The sequence below is a fragment of the Excalfactoria chinensis genome, chromosome 2 (assembly GCF_039878825.1).
Source record: "Excalfactoria chinensis isolate bCotChi1 chromosome 2, bCotChi1.hap2, whole genome shotgun sequence".
NCBI lineage: Eukaryota > Metazoa > Chordata > Aves > Galliformes > Phasianidae > Excalfactoria > Excalfactoria chinensis.
The window spans coordinates 5,040,151-5,058,006 of NC_092826.1; the positions used below are offsets into that span (position 1 = coordinate 5,040,151).

At 40.6% G+C, this 17,856-nt stretch overlaps 1 protein-coding gene across 1 annotated transcript in view; it reads left to right on the forward strand.

The window, feature by feature from the left end:
- The window catches only part of COL22A1 (collagen type XXII alpha 1 chain), a 184,427-nt gene that overhangs the window by 129,621 nt on the left and 36,950 nt on the right, over window positions 1-17,856 (forward strand). Inside the window, exons 31-41 of the mRNA XM_072328724.1 lie at window positions 591-644; window positions 2,403-2,444; window positions 4,040-4,072; window positions 7,571-7,624; window positions 8,137-8,190; window positions 9,058-9,111; window positions 11,178-11,231; window positions 12,825-12,878; window positions 13,354-13,458; window positions 13,931-13,975; window positions 16,185-16,262. Coding sequence (XP_072184825.1) covers window positions 591-644; window positions 2,403-2,444; window positions 4,040-4,072; window positions 7,571-7,624; window positions 8,137-8,190; window positions 9,058-9,111; window positions 11,178-11,231; window positions 12,825-12,878; window positions 13,354-13,458; window positions 13,931-13,975; window positions 16,185-16,262 — 627 coding nt within the window. The remainder of the gene's footprint in view (window positions 1-590; window positions 645-2,402; window positions 2,445-4,039; window positions 4,073-7,570; window positions 7,625-8,136; window positions 8,191-9,057; window positions 9,112-11,177; window positions 11,232-12,824; window positions 12,879-13,353; window positions 13,459-13,930; window positions 13,976-16,184; window positions 16,263-17,856) is intronic.

Sequence of the window (17,856 nt, forward strand, 5' to 3'; positions counted from 1 at the left end):
CAACCAAAGTATTACTGTTTGATTTGCTATATTACATTTATATTAAAGTGTAGGATAGAGAATACGTTCTCTCTATGAAATCATATAAATGTCGGTCAGTTATCTCCTGTTTTAATACTGAATATATACATTTGTGTATGCACTTTGAGTAATATTCACATCATCCTTGTTAAGCATATCCCATTCAGGCCACCAAGTTTCCTGGGTGATTAAAAAAGGTAGGCATCAGTGAGTGGATGACTCGGAAGTCTTTCAGCATAAACAAATTGGTTAAAATGAGTGTTCTCTCTAAGTCTGAGGCGTGTTCTGCTTCTCTTGTTGAACTGGAAAATTCTGAGCATTGTTACTGCATCAGTCCACAAAACCTATGTGCAAGCTGATTCAGGATTGATGCTTTCTTTTGCATGAGCTTAGTCATTATTCTTTGGCTTTTGAAACTAGTGTGAATTCTGTGAAGCCATTTCAAATATATTAATTACCCTTTAATTGCTTACACTTCATCTTGGAGGACAGGTAAGATCAACTGAAATTGTAAAATGAAACTGATTAAATCAAATCAAAGTGTGCATAATTCTATTTCCTGTTTTTAGGGAGGAAGGGGAAAAGATGGTCTCCCAGGACTGAAAGGGGAAAGGGGAGAAAAGGTGAGTCATGAAATAAGCATGCTCCTCTTTATAGAATCTTACAATCATGGAATGGTTTGGGTTGGAAGGGACCTTAAAGATCATCTAGTTTCAACCCTCTGCTATAGGTAGGGATACCTCCCACTAGACCAGGTTGCTCCAATCCCCATCCAGCCTGGCCTTGAATGCTTCCAGGGAGGGCATTTTCATTTCCAATGAAGCACATGAAACTCCAGTCTCTGGGAGGTTAACTAGTGGCTTTTTTAGATGTTGGCTTTTAATTGTCAGGGGCACTAAAGATGTTCATGGAGCACAGCCAGAAGTAAGGCCAATGACAGCTAAGGTACTTAGATTATGATTCTCATGAGATACTCCAGCAACCTTATAGGTTTTGACTCAAAAATTAGGGGGAGAATTAGAATGAGGAAGTTATATTTTTGATGAAAAGCAAAGGATTTTTTTCAATACGCAAAATAAGATTTTGTAAGTGTTTGTAGTAGGAGAGTGTCTGCTCCTTTAAGGGTACCTGGTCAAGGGACTTTTTCAGTGCAACCAGGGATAATAAGAAAGGGAGGCAGGGTTAAGAACCAAGATATTTGGAGGAGAGCTCAGGAAAATGTAGCATTGTGTGTTCCAGCAGGATTATGTGACTGATGACTTTGAAGCTGGGAGGCAATAACCAGAAACATCTCCCATTGTTAATAACTGGTGGGCTATCACACTGCATTGTGCCGCTTACAGAAAAATTAACCTGAATTTTCCAACTGAGAAGATTGATAGGACTGTGGGGAGGGAGCTACAGAGCGCAAACCCATATGGTCTCAAACCAATACAGGGGAAAGGGAGCAGGAGGAACCAAAAGGAAGGATTAGGTAGAAATGGATCACTATGAGTGGAGTGGGTGCCAGCTATGGGAGTCAGGATGGGGAGGTGGACACCTCTGATGCTGGCTACTGAGGTGCTGAAATCCACTACTTTCAGGCTGGATCTCAGGAAAATGTCTTCTAAGAGAATAGTGATGCACTGGACCAGGCTGCCCAGGGAGGTGGTTGAGTCACCATCCCTGAGGGTTTTCAGGAAAATTGTGGATGTGGCACCTATGGGCATAGTTTAGTGAACATGATGGTGGTAGGTTTATGGCTGGGCTAAATTTTCATAGTGTTCTTTTCCAACCTTAATCATTCGGTGATGTTCTCTGCCACTGGTATGGAATGTTGTATTGTCCACCCAGCCAGCAGGATGAGACTGGTGTGGGTGAGACAGGTGTCCATATGCCTGGTTCTGGTTACGGGGGGACTGTGTTTGTATCTTCCACAAAGCTGATGTGCCTGGGGTGTGCGTGTGTATTTGTTAGCAAACCAAGCTGGACCAATTGGCAAGTGATGGAAGCCTTAGGTCTTGGCCAGCATATCAGGCAAGTGGTGAGTCCATGTTGGTCCACCCAGGGGACTTGTGAATGTGGTGTGCATAGGAAAGGGAAGGCAGAGGCCATGTGCCCCAGGCTGGGTCCCCAGATGCTTAGCTAAGCCCCAACAGCCACATGGGAAAGACACAGAGGTGGTGGCTGTACTTTTACCCCTTATAACAATTTTAGCTAAAACATGCTTTCCAATCAAGAACTCTGTCAGTCTTCAACCAAAAATGTAAATTAAGCTCTATGTCAATTCTACAGTTGCCTTTGGGTTAAATTTCATCTGAGAACATTGTATCTTCTAAATGATAATGTTGATTTTTATTTTCTCGCCTTTTATATCCATTGTTGTATTCTTCTCTCTCTAGGGCGACACAGGTTCCCCTGGGCCACCAGGAATACCTGGAACAGTAAGTAAGACATTGTGCTGCAAAAACATTCTAGGCATCGTCACACTTCTGCCACACAGGTGCCTCAGAAACAAAGCTTTACAAGATCTGTGCCTGTCTGCTGACACATTAAGACTCATTTACTCTCAGACCATCTCCAAGGGTTCGAAAGAAGCTCTATGAAGTTGCGTTGGTCTTTTGTGTGATTTTTAGAGGTTAAGCACTCTTCGCTTTCTTTGCAAACAGCTCTTTTCTGTGCGCTTGTTTCATGGTTGCACTTAAAGTGAACTTCTGATATGTTTAGCAGCTGTAGGAGCTGATGATGAAGATCATCAGGGTGAAGATGAAGAGCATGTTTGGACTGATTTTCTAGGTGATTTAGATATTCCCACCTGAGACCTCATGGTAAAACTGATTCACTAAGAGCAGATATCAACCAACAACAGCTTTTCTCTTGTAGTGAACAATTTCTCTTTTTCCAAGAACGGCAGAGGGCTTCACTTCTCACTGACAGTAACTTATGGGTTGGAAGAGCAATGCTGTAGCCTTTGCTGCGTACAGTGCCATACTGTGCTGAAAGCCCAGAAAGACTATCTCCTAAAAGAACTTGATAGCTATTTTGGGTTCAGGACTGGATCTAGCACACAAACAAACAGCATGAAAACATCAATGTATTGTTTCTTAAATGAGCCTGAACAATTCTTTTCAGATGCATGAGTGTGATTACTACGGAGTTAACTCCAGGCACTCAGTGAGCCTAACAGTTCCCTCCAGCAAAATCTGAGTAAGCAGCTTGGAGCAAGCACTAGGAACAGGCTTCTCACTTCAATAGAAAGTCTGATACCTGTTACAGATCCTCTGGAAAGTGTCAAATGCCCACTTTTCAGCTTTACTCATCACAGCTGGTTTCAGCTGCTGCATTCACAGATCATGAGGAGAATATTAATCTGGATCTGTTGGAGAGAATCCAGTGTCTACAAACCTTCATAGAGCAGTGGAGGGGAGGAAGTATTACAATTTCTTCCCTGTGGTCAGCTAGGCCTCAATTAGTCTGTGACCAAGGGTCTTTAATAGGATCACGTGAGAAGGCTGAGACTGTTAATAAACCTGTATTGGTCAAAAGCTTGGAAAATAAAGCTTATAAATTCAGTATCCCAAGGATAGGTGTGAAAAAGATATTCCTGGCAGCTTAATCTTCCAGTGTTTGTAGGGAGAAGTAATTTCCATTTCATCTGTAAAGATAGCTAGCAATTTCAGCATACTCTCCTTTCATCAAGGACTTATTTTTTTCCTGATTTTGTCAGTTTTGTTAATAATAGATACTGTTTCTCTCTACTAATTGCAATTGTTTTATATCTGGCGACTCCTTCAGGATGACCAATGTCATAAGACAACCGGTTATGCTGAGATGTCTTATAAGTGGTACAAAACAGAGAGCTCAGCCTTGGAGTTAGAAAGTTTAACGATACTGGAGATGTTACAATGAGTTGCTCATTTATAAACCTCCTAATGGTTACATGGAATGCATCGTCTGTAATGACAAGGAGAAAACATAAGTTTTTGCATTTCCAGGAAAATAGGCAGTGCTTCTTTTAATACTTTGGTTTCTTTTCCAGACAGCCTTCTTCACCCCACACCCTAGGATTCCTGTAAGTAATGTCTCTAATAAAGATGGCTTCTAGCTTGTTGTCTTTAATGTCTGTTAGTGTACCTCAGTATTTCCAATGTTATTTAAATGCTTTCATTAGGGAGGTCAGTTTGGGTCTGATTCTGTACAACATCACCATGTTAACCAGCAGTGATGAGAAGCCCACAGCTGTCCCGATTACACCAGCATCCAAACCAGCTTCTGCCAAGACAGTTGTATGCTGTCCACTGTTTAAATGAGGAATGCATTGCAGAGTACATGATGGAAATTAATTGGCATTACTTAAGATCATATCTTTTGTGTATGGATAAGCTTGTTAATGATCAGGATGCCTTAGGGCATGTAAATGGCAGAAGTGGGCTGCAAATGTGGCATAAAGGAAGTGTATGACAAGCTCTTCAGAGATGGAGGAAATGGGAATGTGAGCAGTGCTGGAATTGGTGACAATTTATTTGGTTCTCTCTTCACCTTAGCTCATAGATTGCTGTTTTATATACAAAAGAAATAAGGCTTCAAGGGAGACCTCAACACTCTCTCCAGCTCTCTGAGAGGAGGATGTAACAAAGGGGGTTGGCCTTTTCTCCCACGTAACTGTGACAGGATGAGAGATAATGGCCTTAAGTTGCACCAGGGGATGTTCAGCTTGGATATGAGGAAAAAATTCTTCTCTGAAAGAGTGGTGAGGTATTGGAACAGGCTCCCCAGAGAGGTGGTGTAGTCACTGTCCCTGGAGGTATTCAAAAAACACGACACTGAAGGACATGGTTAATAGGCACGGTGGTGATGGGTTGATGGTTGGACTTAGATGATCTTAGTGGTTCTTTCCAACCTTAATGATTCTATGAAATATGCAGAATAATGACAACTTAGGTGGTCTTTGTAGTGCTGCAGTCATGGGTGTTTTCAGTTATGAGTGTACCGCTCTTCTAAATGAGCTACAGGATTGTGAAGGGTAAAAGGCCTGAAGTGGCATCAGCAGGTCAGATCACTGGGATTTCTCCACGTGCAAATTTATGGTAATGGTATTTACCATTTCACACAACTGCATATAGCACTGCAAAGTTTGGGAGGAGAAAGGGAGGTTACCTTTGATTTACAGCTTTAGAAATTAAGGTGTCAGAAGGTGGTGATATGCCTTAGGAGCTTGTCATTGATTATGTTGTAGAGGCCGCAGCACCAGCAGGGTGCTGAAAATTGTTGTGCAATCTCCAAAATGCAATACTTGCCACTGCTTTCCACTGACTATGTGGTGTATAGAAACAGAGAGTGACTTACACAGGCAGAGGCAGGAAACACATTGTGAATAAAAGACAGCACCCCCATTACTGTTTCCTTATTATTAGCTTAAATCAATTTTATTTAAAACACACCACAGTATTTATCAGAAATGGGAAACCTCTAACTGAGTGACTCTGAGTTCCTCTTTGCCAATCACCACAGCAGCTCAGTTCTGTGTTTTTGGTGCAGCTTGTGCTGTGGGCTCAGCAGAAACTTAATGGCCCAACAGGGCAGTAGAGGGATTTCTGCCATATATATATGTGAATTCAGAGCATCGAGTATTTCTTGAAGATGAGGCATGTGAGAATCACAGCAGTGGTCAGGTATTACATTTAGAGAGGAGTAAAACAGGAGATGGCTCCACACTTTGCCTTCCACCTCCCACTGCAGCTGGTTACCACTGAGCCCCCACTTTGTTTCCTCTCCTTTAAATGGCACCAAAATGATGAATGCATTAATTGAGACTACAGGAGGACACTGCCAAGAGAGGAGGTCAGGAAGGCTGTGAGCACAGATCTTGCCCAGCTTGGTAGCAGCTGTTAGTTGTCGCCACAGCATTTCTGTTCATTGAGCTGTAGGAAAGAAGTAGGTGGCAGCTGATTAAGTCCAGCTGCCAGGGGCAGAGGTGTCTGCAATGTGCAGTACAGGCAGGAAGACTTCATGGGCTCTGTGGGCAGTCATGGATTTGGCAAATTTGGGAAGGATTTGCAAGTAGTTAGGATAGGAAATGCCTTTGATTGTGGCTGTGAAAAGACATCAGTCTGGAATTTTGCCAATTATGCATTGACATGCAAGTCAAATATTGAGGGAAATGTAGGAAAAATGAGAATATTAAAAAAATAAATATTTTTACCTCTTGAGTTTATTCTTCTCTTTTCAATCTTGTTCTCCCCAACAGTACATGTCCTTATTTCCATTTAGTAATACCATCCTTATCTACAGATTTATTACCATAAGTCCGTGCCTCTTCTCTCTTGCAAAACAAATTCCAGACGCAACTGAGCAAGTTTGTCTCAAAGGGGCTCCAAGTACTTCACGTGGTTGCACCATCCCTCAGAAGGCCAGTAGATGGCATCAGGGACTGCCTGATTGGAAGTCGGTCTCAGCGGGTGCTGACTGTGAAGGGAAATTCTTCAAATCATTTCATACAAAGCATAATATTTATTCATAATGCATAATATAAACAGACATAAGCAGTATTTATGCTATTACTTCTATTTTGTCTGATAGAGAACCATTTGCAAACAGACTTTGGATTCCCAGGTGTTGCAGAAATGATCGGCAAATAGCAGATGTGAATAAAATACAAACTGATCTGATCATGGGTTCTGCATTTCTACTGATCACTATTCCTCGTGTGTGTGCTTGGGGAGCTTAATTTGCTGCTGTTCTTACTGCTTTTTGATTGCATAATTAAAACACCGCATATGATAAATAATAAATAAGTGAAGATTGCTATTGCCTGAATACATATGGTCTTTTAAGTAAGCAAACATGGGATTTCAGGTAGTGTCAGGTTTTCTCTGGCTAATTCCATTATTGTGTGCTGTTCCATTCAATTTATAAAAAGCAGAAATGCAGACTTACTGATTATTATTATAGAGCTCAACACAGAATTGGTGAACGCCAGCCTGAAAGCTTCTTAATAAGGAAGAACAAAGATAAATTATTCCTGTTTGTCATAATAGTAGTGCATGATATAGTGAATTGGCATTGCAGGAGGGAGGGTAAGTTGCAGAAATGTGTGGAATTGTTGGCAGAACTAGAGATCTGCAAAAGCTGTGTTATACATATCTTAGGAAGTGCTCAAGATTCCCTCAGTCCTAAAGGTGGAAGAGCAAGCTGTTTGTATGTGGGACACTTTCTGTGTTGTAGGATAGCTTTGAGGGAGGCTTTTGGTCTTACAGAAGAGACAGTGCAATGCAGAGGCCTTGGTGCTTTTGCTGTTGGATGTATCACCTGGCCTATTAATACACTGGAGCAGAGCTGATCAGATTTTAGGGCTGAAAATTCTTTAATTACTCTTTTCCATGTAGGAAAACTCTTCACTTTTAAAACTGAATATTTTTGTATCATACCAGTCCTAGAAGTCTAGACTAAAATCTTCAAAGTCCTTTGAGGAAGGTACTCTATGCCAGAAACGGATATCTGGTCAAAGGAGTCTTCTTACAAAACAAGACTAGAATGACTTCTAGGTTTTATTTGTCTTGTTTTATATCAGGGTGAACCAGGACCAAAAGGGGAGAAAGGAGATCGAGGAGCAAGTGGAGAACCTGTAAGTACAGCTAACTCTTTTGTAAGTCAGTTTTGAATTCTATCAAGGAGAAGACATGAAAGCTGCCTCTTTTGAAGAGAGTGTGGGACGTGCTCTTTCCATAGGCAGGAATCTTCTCTCATCAGAAATAGCCACAGGGGTATTTGGCTTTGACTCCACAGGAAGATGGATTAAATGAGTTTAAGCACCTAATTTTTTAGCTCTGCGCCCTACTGGCTGAAGGGTATGGGATTTGCAATGACAGAACTTGACTGACAGTGGGGCTGTACAGGATTTATTAAGGATTTTGAAATGTGGCCTGTCTAAATAGTGCAGTTGGCTACTCCATTTATACTCAGCTCTGCTCCTGTTCTGGAAGGAGCTCTCAGGAGAGGTAGCAATCTGTGCTGTTCCAGCCTCCGTAAAAAACATTCTTTCTTCTCCCAGTGTGTGTGGGGGAATAAAATCTTTTGATGAAGGGAAGAATTGAACTGTTTCCTTCAGCTCTTCCACCTGTGCCTCTTTTTTTGCAGGGATTACCGGGGATCCCAGGTGAACAGGGTGTCCCAGGACCTGTAGGACTACAGGTAAGAAAGGCATAACTTAAATCAAAGGGTTGACTTTATGGTGTATCTCACTGTGAATAATTCTTCCCCTGTACACCAACATCCCATTTCTCCTACATCATTCTAAGTACAGGGCCTACGGTACAGGTATGCTCATGCTGGACAATATGAGGAGAATCAAAGCAGAAATATGACATAAGTGTCATCTGGGGTACTCTTTCCAAGGGCACCTCTCTCTTCTTCAAACTCTCCTTCACAAGGGCACCTTGTACTGATGCCACCAAATCACAGGTCTCACAGATAAGTTACTTCAGTACATTAACAAGATGTTATAGTGCATTAAGATTCAACCCCAGCTCACTTAACCCTGACAGCACTATTGCTCGTGTTAAATGGATTTATAATCTTAATTATATTCTGAAAAATTCCTGGAGTGTGCACAGTATTTTCATGTACCACTGAGGTATGTCTCCATGTGAACATGGAAGGTTATTTACTCTGCCTTCATTTGTGCCAGTATTTGAGAACTGCAGGCAAAATCTCTCCTTTGCAAGGAGTCCTTCAGAGTTCAGCTAGGATGGAAGCATCAGGTTGGCCTGAGGATAGGAAGCAGCTTCCCCCAGATGAATGTTTGTAAGTTCCAACATGCAGTGCAGTGAAATAGCCTCTGAGCTGATCAGTCATTAGTAATTCTTCTTATGTCTCAGGGTTTTATTTTTATATTTCATTTTCTTGCTGCATGGAGAGCTGGGAGCCATTTCCTCAGCCTTTAAATTCCTCTGCGAATTGATTAGCTGAGTGCATGTTCAGGCATCCTGAAGTCTATTTGTCTGGCAAGCAGTCCCATCCCATCTCTAATCAGTTGGTACTTCTTTTCTCCCTGCACAGGGGACCAAGGGGCAAAAAGGAGCCCGAGGAGAAGCTGGAGCCCCTGGAGAGGCTGTAAGTAGCTGTTTCCCTTGCAGCATTTTTCCTTGGCAATAACATGCCTAAAGGGACTTGGAAGTCCCGCCCTGCCTTGCTGATTCATGGTACCAGGCTGTTTGGGCGCAGGGCACATCCTAATCTACAGCTGGAAGAAAAGTCACTGCTAGTGGGCATACAGACGCAGCTGCACCAAACCAATCAATGCCCCAATCAGTCCAGCTCTAAATTGTTTGTCTTTTTTTGGATAAGGCTCCCTCTCCAACAAAAGCTGACTTTTCTGGGTGAAGTGAGGCAGAGCTTGCTGCTGCACTGTGCTATCAGCCCAGCCCAGGCAGTCAGCTGGTGCGGTGAGTGAGCTTCCCAGCAGCAGCCAGAATTAGTTTTTGATAAAAGTTGGTTTTAGGCTTTGTAGTCAATTTTGCTTTCTTTAATAAAGTCTCATCGCCAGAGGAATCATTTCATATCACTTTTTGAGGCCTGTATTCTACAGAGTGCTACTATTGTCTGACTATATGCTAAAGAACAGCTAAAGATTCAAGCCCTGTTTTATTACTATAGCAGTTGTATACTCCCTGTGTCTGAATAAAAGATCACATACTTTCTTTGTAAGCAGAGAAGGAAAACTGAAGAATTGATTCAAGTAATGACTGGGAGAGATGAATAAGACATTCAGTGTCAGACTGGGCAGGGCTCTGAGCAACTTGGCTGAGCTGTAGATGTCCCCAAAAGACTTTGCGGTTCTATGATTATATGTATATAAAAGCCATAGGAAATCCAAGCAAAGCATCCTAGAGCACTGAGTTTCTCCTTGTGTCCTTGTGTTTATGGTTTCCTTGCTTGGATTTGTGCTCAGACATTGTAATTAACAGTGCTTTTACCCTAAACTTTCTACTGCCTGTCCTCAAGTCTCCATCATATTCTGTTGAAGGACTCCTTAGACCATGTGGAGAAAAGCAGCTAAGGGTGTCCCACTCCTTATAAACCTATTCATTGATTTTATTTTGTAGTATAACCTGGTGGCTTGGAGAGCATTAATGATATGGAAATGCACACATATGCCTTTTGTTTACCATCCCATGATAGACTGCCACTGTTCCACATGTTCCTTTTGTCGCATGGACTAGTAGCTGTGAATAACACAGTAATGAGGAAACCTTTAATTCTCTTGCAGTGAGCCTGATAGACAGTGATTCATTTGCTGTGAATGCCCTTCATAGTTCTGCTGTGGAAGATTTTCACCATCTCCCAGCTGTTTGCATTGTCCCCCTGCACAAAATTGCTACCCAGATCTTCCAGTAGGAGGGGTTTCTGTATTCCAAGTCAGGTAGATTATTTCACTTGTGCAGATGTTTTTAGATAGTCTGGCTGTTTTCATCCTGAATGGCTTAGGAATGTTGATAGAAACCCTTTTCCTTGTGAAGCTGTGACAGCAGGTGAATCCTGGCCTGTGTAGAGTGACGAGTAACTCAAGATAGTGACTTAGACCTGATACTGTCAGGTTTAGAAGAAAATGTCTAACTGCAGCCTGGTAACCACAAGCATATATCTCTGTGGGGACATAATCTGAGAATATTTCCTCCCATGTCCCCCACGCATGTTTGGAGGCATACATGCTGAATAGGACTGCAGGCAAAAATACTTGTAATTCAGAACAAAAACACTCTGAATGGTTTGTGGTGCTTGTGTGTCTAACACAAGTGAGTATTTTTCAGGTTTTTGTTTTCAACAGAGCATATTTTGTTGGCCAAGATTTTGATTTTCATCCTAAATCAACATACTTTTCTCTGTTCTTTTGATGTTTTGGGCTCAGACCTTTCTTCCTGAATCTGAGCAAGACTTAGGATTTATTTTGATGTGGGTAATTTAAGTTCCTGAGAATCTACATCTTTTTCTTTTATTATTTATTTTACTGTTTCATGCTTCTTTACACTACAAAGTGTTTCAAAAAAAAATGCTGTTCTTTTGCTTTGTGCTTGTACAACACCTTGTATGATATAAACTCCAGTTCCTCTTGTAACATCTTGTTCCTATTGTGGTACAAGTTGTGAATTACATATGTACATAAATTTCACTTTAAACAGGGTGCAGTTGGACCAGCGGGACCTCCAGGACCAAGAGGATTGCCAGGAAATGTGGTATGTATGCACTGTATTTGTTTTCCCATCTGTGGCCTGATCTCTTTATTTAATGTTTTGTTTTTCCTTCCATGGGGGTTTAATATCAGATTCAAAAGACTGTGTTTCATTACACTGTTTTATAGTTGAATCAAAAGATGTGGAGGCACCTGGGAATGACGTTTCTATGAAACATATTTTCATATTCATTTGTAACAACAGGGAGGCATGGAGAAGCTTTCCTTTTCTTCAAGTTGTAAAAAACATATTGTTTTTTTCTGCCAGCTCCTCAAGAGAAGAATTACAGTGTTTATTGTCTCTCTGGTTTTGTTTCCTTCACCTCATTTCCATTTGGCCTTTTCCTTTGAAAACATAACTTTGTGATATCAAGATTGCATAGTAAGCACCTATATTTGTTATGAAAATATGTAAATATTAGATTCTAAAATCAGTGCCTTGAAGTTGTACAACATCCTCTTAGCTCAGCACACATCCATCACCATCATTATATTGTGCCTGACAGAGCTTTTCATGTCTGCACAGAAGCCTTTAGACCAACTCTACTCCCTGCTCCACCACTGTAACTTTCTATTTAGTGCTTGGAATTTCTTTAGAATTACAGTAAAGTAAGTGAAAAACAAAACTTATACCTTAGGTGGAAATATGTTCAGGAACAATGGTTTAGCACAAAGGCTAAAGGCTCTTAAAGGCAGAGTTTGACAACTAGGCAGTCCGAATAATATTAAATAGCCTTTCTCCTAACTGTTAATCTGCATTTCATTTAATTCTATTAGCACAATGATTTCATTTCAAATGGGAATATGATATCTAAAATGAAGATTTTGTTCAATTTTACAATCCTTTAAACAAATTTCTCTGCCACTAATACCAATATATTACTTATAAAAGCTAATAGAAGTAAATATTTTTTATTGGTACATAAAAGAGTTATCACGTCCACTCAGAGAAGAAGTCAGTCCAATCTTATGGTGCCAAAACATCATTTAGTGTCTTAAAATGGGGTACAACTCTGTATAATGTACAATGTTTTGGTGAGTCAGAAAGCCACAGTGTTTAATTTCATCTATATTTTGACATGGAATGCTTTGGAATCTGCCAAGACCTGAGGAGGAACCAAAATTGAAATAAAGGGTAAAACAAACACTATTCCAGTATGTGGCTTTGGAAACTGTGAGCTGTAAAAAACGAAGTATGATGAGATGTTTGTCTTCTCTGATAGAGAGGTGATGATTTGGGGTTTGTTGGTAATGGATTAGGAACTGCTGAGGATTTCACAGAACAAAAACGTTATTGATAGAAGAATGCACAAATCTGGAATTACCTCCATTCCAGCTTTTACTGTTCAGCTCTTTTTTAAACTGAAAAAAAAAAAACCAACACACCCAAACCTCATGTAAGCACTTGGTACACATCTCTTCTGTGATGTTCTCTGGATTTTCTGATTCTCTGAATTCTCTAATTGTCTGTAGTGGAAAGTGTAAAACTCATATTAAACCTTGTGATAGGCCGTATTGAACACTCTGGTCTATTCATTTCTTTAGGATCAAATGTTACCTAAAAAGATTTTAGTCTTTAAAGTTCTTTTCTCTTCAGGGAGTGCCTGGAAACCCTGGACTACCAGGGAAGGAGGGAGAAAGAGGGGAAAAGGTGAGTTTGTTCTTTAATGAGTTTGTTCCTTTTCCTTGGGGCATTTTAAGTAACTTAGGATGGAAACAGCCTGAATTGGCAAGTGATTTCATAGGTTCATAGACTTCTAGGGCACATGGGCTCATTAGATTATCTCATCTGACCTATTCTATTACACATGCTATAAGGATTTCACCCTGTTGCAGTCTTATAATTTACCTAATAAAACTACTGAGGTACAACTGAATATGTCACTTCTACATACTTATGCAATGATGATCTTCTTTTGTCCTCACCATTCAGTACTTTGTGAGATGCATGCTTACCACTGTAAACCCAGAGCTGGAAGAAAAGCTTGCATTTCTTGTTTAGGAAACAGAGATTTCTGCTTTTTTGGTAAACTAACGTAATATGATCTTTTAGTCCTTGTGAAAGAACTCAGACAGGAATGGTTTTTAATGTATGGTTGACAGCTTTATTGGATTTTCTTCTGCAGGGTGACCCAGGAAAAGAAGGAAAAGTGGGTTTACCTGGGCCAGCTGGTGTGCCAGGGCCTCCTGGACAGCCGGGTTTGCCTGGCAAAGGTAAAGATGGAGAACAGGTAAGTACTTCTGGCAAGCTCTGTGCTTGAGTAGCTCTTTGTGAACTTGATAAACACAGCTTCTGAGGGAATGGTGGACTTCTGGTAGAGATCTCATGGGTGTTTGCAAGACATCTGAAGGTGCAAAAGCCTTTGTTGTGCAGGATGTTGCAGATCACAGTGCTGTATCCAAAAAGGCAGAGAGGGCTGAAGCTGTGCGCCATCCTGGCCATCCAAAATGGCCTCCACAAGTAACCATTGAATGATTGTTGTGATCATCATTAACTTGATGAAAGTTCCCTAAAAGCATTTCTAGCTAAGTTAGCAGACTGTAATCTGCTTACAAGTTGTCAGTAAAAAAAAACAACAGAATGGTGTAGAGCAAGGAAGGGGTGTGGGTGCTGGGAATTCATGCTACCTTGCCTCCCCCAAAGGCCAGGCTCCAGTCTGGCTGTGCAATGAATCTTCTCTGGTTTTGGTTATGTCACTTTAGGGGGAAAGAGGCCCACCGGGCTTGCCAGGACCTTTTGGACATAAGGTGAGTATGGGCTTTATTGTTTATTACAGACTGCTTCCTTCCACTGCTAGAACTGAAGATAAAGTTATGGTGAAAATATGGTCTGCTTTTCACTGGAAAATAGTGTTTGTGAAGCTTAAAAACCTTTTAGGATATTTCTTTCTTTACTATTCCAGTGCCTCTGTACATACAAATATTAAGATCTGAACTAACGGTGTTCATTTTCCACATTTAAAATTTCTTCCAGCATTATGCAAATTCAGCACAGACTAAATGCTAAATTCTGCATACTTTTATAGGGAAATTGTGACAGGGGACCTTTAATCCATTCAAGCAATAGAGACATTTCATAGCTAAAGGATGAATGACACTTGAGACCACCTGTCAGCCCCTCAAAGAGCACATCTCCATAGCATTTATTTATTTTACCTCTCTCAAGAGGAAATCAAATGTTTTCCAGTGGGACTGGGTAGTTCTGGTTTGCCCTCCTGTATTGCAGCTAAGGCAACTAGTTTATTGATTAAGTTAACAACATTAATGTCTTCACCTGAAAATGAAGTTTATTACTTTGCAAGTACATAGCAAGTACAGAAAGGAATAGAACAGCAAAAGCTTTTGCTTCTGGAAGCATCTGGATCTTGCTTGAGTCTTCAGTCAGATATATCAGAAATTCTCCTCTTTGAAATGACTATGTCCTGATTTGGAGTGGAAATAAAATAGGGTATTGAAACAGGTTTTGTAAATGATAGGTAGGAATACAGGAATATGAGACTAGATCCATCTAGGTCCCATGTTTTTGAAATAACCAAACTGCTCTGAAACATTTTCTTTTGTTTTTGCTGCATTCTCTATAAATACATTATATTCTGTTGTATATATCTTTGACGGTTCAGAATGTAGACACAATAATAGTGTGAAAGAATATAAAAATCAGAAAGAAAAAAAAAACACTGAAGGAAATCTAATGAAATACGTTGTTCAATATCAACACAGGATGGTAGGAATCTTAATTGTGCATGGAAAAGTACTATTGAAATCTTTGTACTGAAATTATGTTCTTGAACAAAGTAACAGATAAGGGATCTGAAGGAGTGCCTGAACTAATGAGAATACATTTTTTCTCACTGTCCTTGCAGTTCTGTTTCTTTGAAATAGAAGATTAGTTTAAGAAAAAGAAAGGAAATAAAGTAGGAGATACTGCAGAATGAACTTGGGCCAGGCAGAATCCATGGGTAACCATTTTTCTATCAAGCTTCTGTACAGTTGGAAATAGTGTAATAATAAATAACATAAATAAGGCTCATTGTTATATGTCTACTGCCAGTGTGAGACTGACTCTCACAACTGCAGTATAATCCATAAAAAATCTTATTTGATATTTCTCTCTATAACAAGGAAAGAGAAAGGGCATTAAATTTAACTACTGTAGCTGATTTTTTTTTCTTAACCCTCTGCCTACAGTGCCCATTAAATAGCACCAAGTAGCTGTCTGTGCTCTGCGGATTTTAATGTTGAAAATTCAGTTTTCTGTAAGGGAGATCTCTCCATTTGTGGTATAGTCCCCTAGAGAGAGTGGTGGAATTGATTTTTAAGAATTGTTAATGCACTGCTGTGAACAAGCTTGTGTTGTTAAAGGAGAATATTAAGATGCATTCCAACTTCCTAATTCTGTCTTCTCTGTATAAATAATATGCATTTATCAATGCTTGCAGGTTAGCTGTCTACCACAGAAATGCAGAGAAAGAACACATTACTGTGCTTAGTGTTTGCCTGAGCCAGGGAAAGTGCCTCATAGTACCCTGCTGGATATTGGAAATACAAGTGTGAAAGTCCATGAAAGCAGATGCCCTATTCATCTAAGATCTGATGTTCTCAAATCAGAGCAGTGTATCAGCCATTGTAGCATATGGGACTGCTGTTGGAAATTGGATGTTGTGTGCTAAAATAAATTAAAATACTTGTGGAAGCTGTGCCCCATTTCAGTTATGCGATGTGGCACATGCTGACATGGTGTCAGTGCTCACAAAGTTGAACAAACCTCTCTGAAGGAAGGAGGCACATCTCTTGGCATGGCATGACAGAAGCTGTTTTGCCACAACCTGATCCCATTTCATTTTGGGCAGGATCAGGTCAAGTTGTATCAGTGTTATGTTACGTTGGAAAATCATATTGTATTTCAGCATGTTTTCTCCACAGTGGACAAAGTCTTTAACTTCTCCCTTTATTTCAGGGTGAGAGGGGAGCTCCTGGCCTCCCTGGACAGCCAGGAGACAGAGGTGTGCCAGGAGTTGGACTGGCTGGACCACCTGTAAGTAGCAGGGGCTGTTGCAACCTGTGATGAGACAAAAATTTAACCTTCTAACCCATCACCATCTGGAGAATGGGCTCCCTGTGCTCACCTCTGCCAAGAGCCTACAGCATTTCACTGTCTGAATTCTCACAATGCTAGCCCAGAAGCTGCCATTCATGGCTCATATGCCCACATGTTTGCTGTGAGGGCTCTTGATGCGTTCGTTTTTAGTTGAAAGAGAAAGGCAGAAAAGTGCTATCAGAGTGATTGATGCAGCTGTCTGTTACTTGTGATTTTTCTGTAACATCTTGACACACTGGCTCTGGATGGGAGCCAAGGTCTGTGCTGAGCTACCAGAGTTGGCTTAACAGGGAGATGTAACCCTGCTGTCACCTCATTAGGAGGAATGACGTTGACACACATGCCCACATCAGTGTCACAGTACTCTGATAGGGAAATATGAAATCAGATTAGGTAAATCGCTGCCTTCCAAGAGAGCCACTGTCTTCATAATTTCCCTCAGAGATTAAGTTAAATCTGATCCAGCTCTGCCATCATCTCCTGCTGTTGTTGAAGTTCTGCCATTATTAGTGGGCATGAGATGTTTGTGGGATTTGTTCCAGAAAGTATGATATTGTTGGGATTTGATCAACCCAGTACTTAACATGCATGACTACTCTTGAGATCAAAGGGATTCGAGAGTGCTCTGACTTTGTAGCCCTCCTGCTCTACTAAATGCACAAGTGAAATAAGTCTGGAAGGGATCAAACTTCATCCCTTGTTAAAATTGCTAGAGAACATCAGAGTCCTTGCAGCCTTTCATGTCCCCTTAAACATGCCATGATACTGTACCAGCCAAAGCCAACATTTTCACACTCTGATTATCTGCTTAGAAGTTTCACAGTTAGTACATGAAATTACCTTGAAATGATAAGTCATACTGTATGATACTGGCTGATAAATCTAGCTTTCTGGGGTGCACTTCAATTTAATATTTGGATTTACCCTTCTGAATACTCTGTATAGTAAAGAAGACTGGGTTGGTTTCATAGTGCACTATGACCGTATCATGGCCATCATGATGCTTAACAATGGTATCAGTGATAGAAGATTTGCTGAGTGTTACTTTGCTGTGATTTAGATAAGGAACAGTGATGTTGTTGCTTTTCTTAAGGTTCAGTCATTAATATTAAAGTTGAATTACAAACGAATGACTTCTTTGAAAGTCACTAGGATGTGGCTAGTATTTAATTAATGAGTTGTATATCCATTACAGGGTTAGCTGCGTTTTCTTCTGCACTCTGATGTGCAGAAGAAGCCAAAGTTATTCTTCACATACATGCATGCAATGACTAAGAACATGACTCTGTCACTTGTAGCCATCACTTGACACACACCAGAGAATTACTTTGTATTATGTCATCAGTGTTTGACCACTGTGACGAAACTGGGTATATAACGTTTTCAGTTTCAGAGGTAAGAGTCAGCATTTTGTTTTAATTTGAGTCCTCACCTTGTTTCCTCTTGTGCCCTTAATATCTCTAGAGTTTTGCTCCCTGTGTGAAAGGTATGGATAGATTAGGGTGGGTTTTGTTGTTTGCTTTTACTTTGC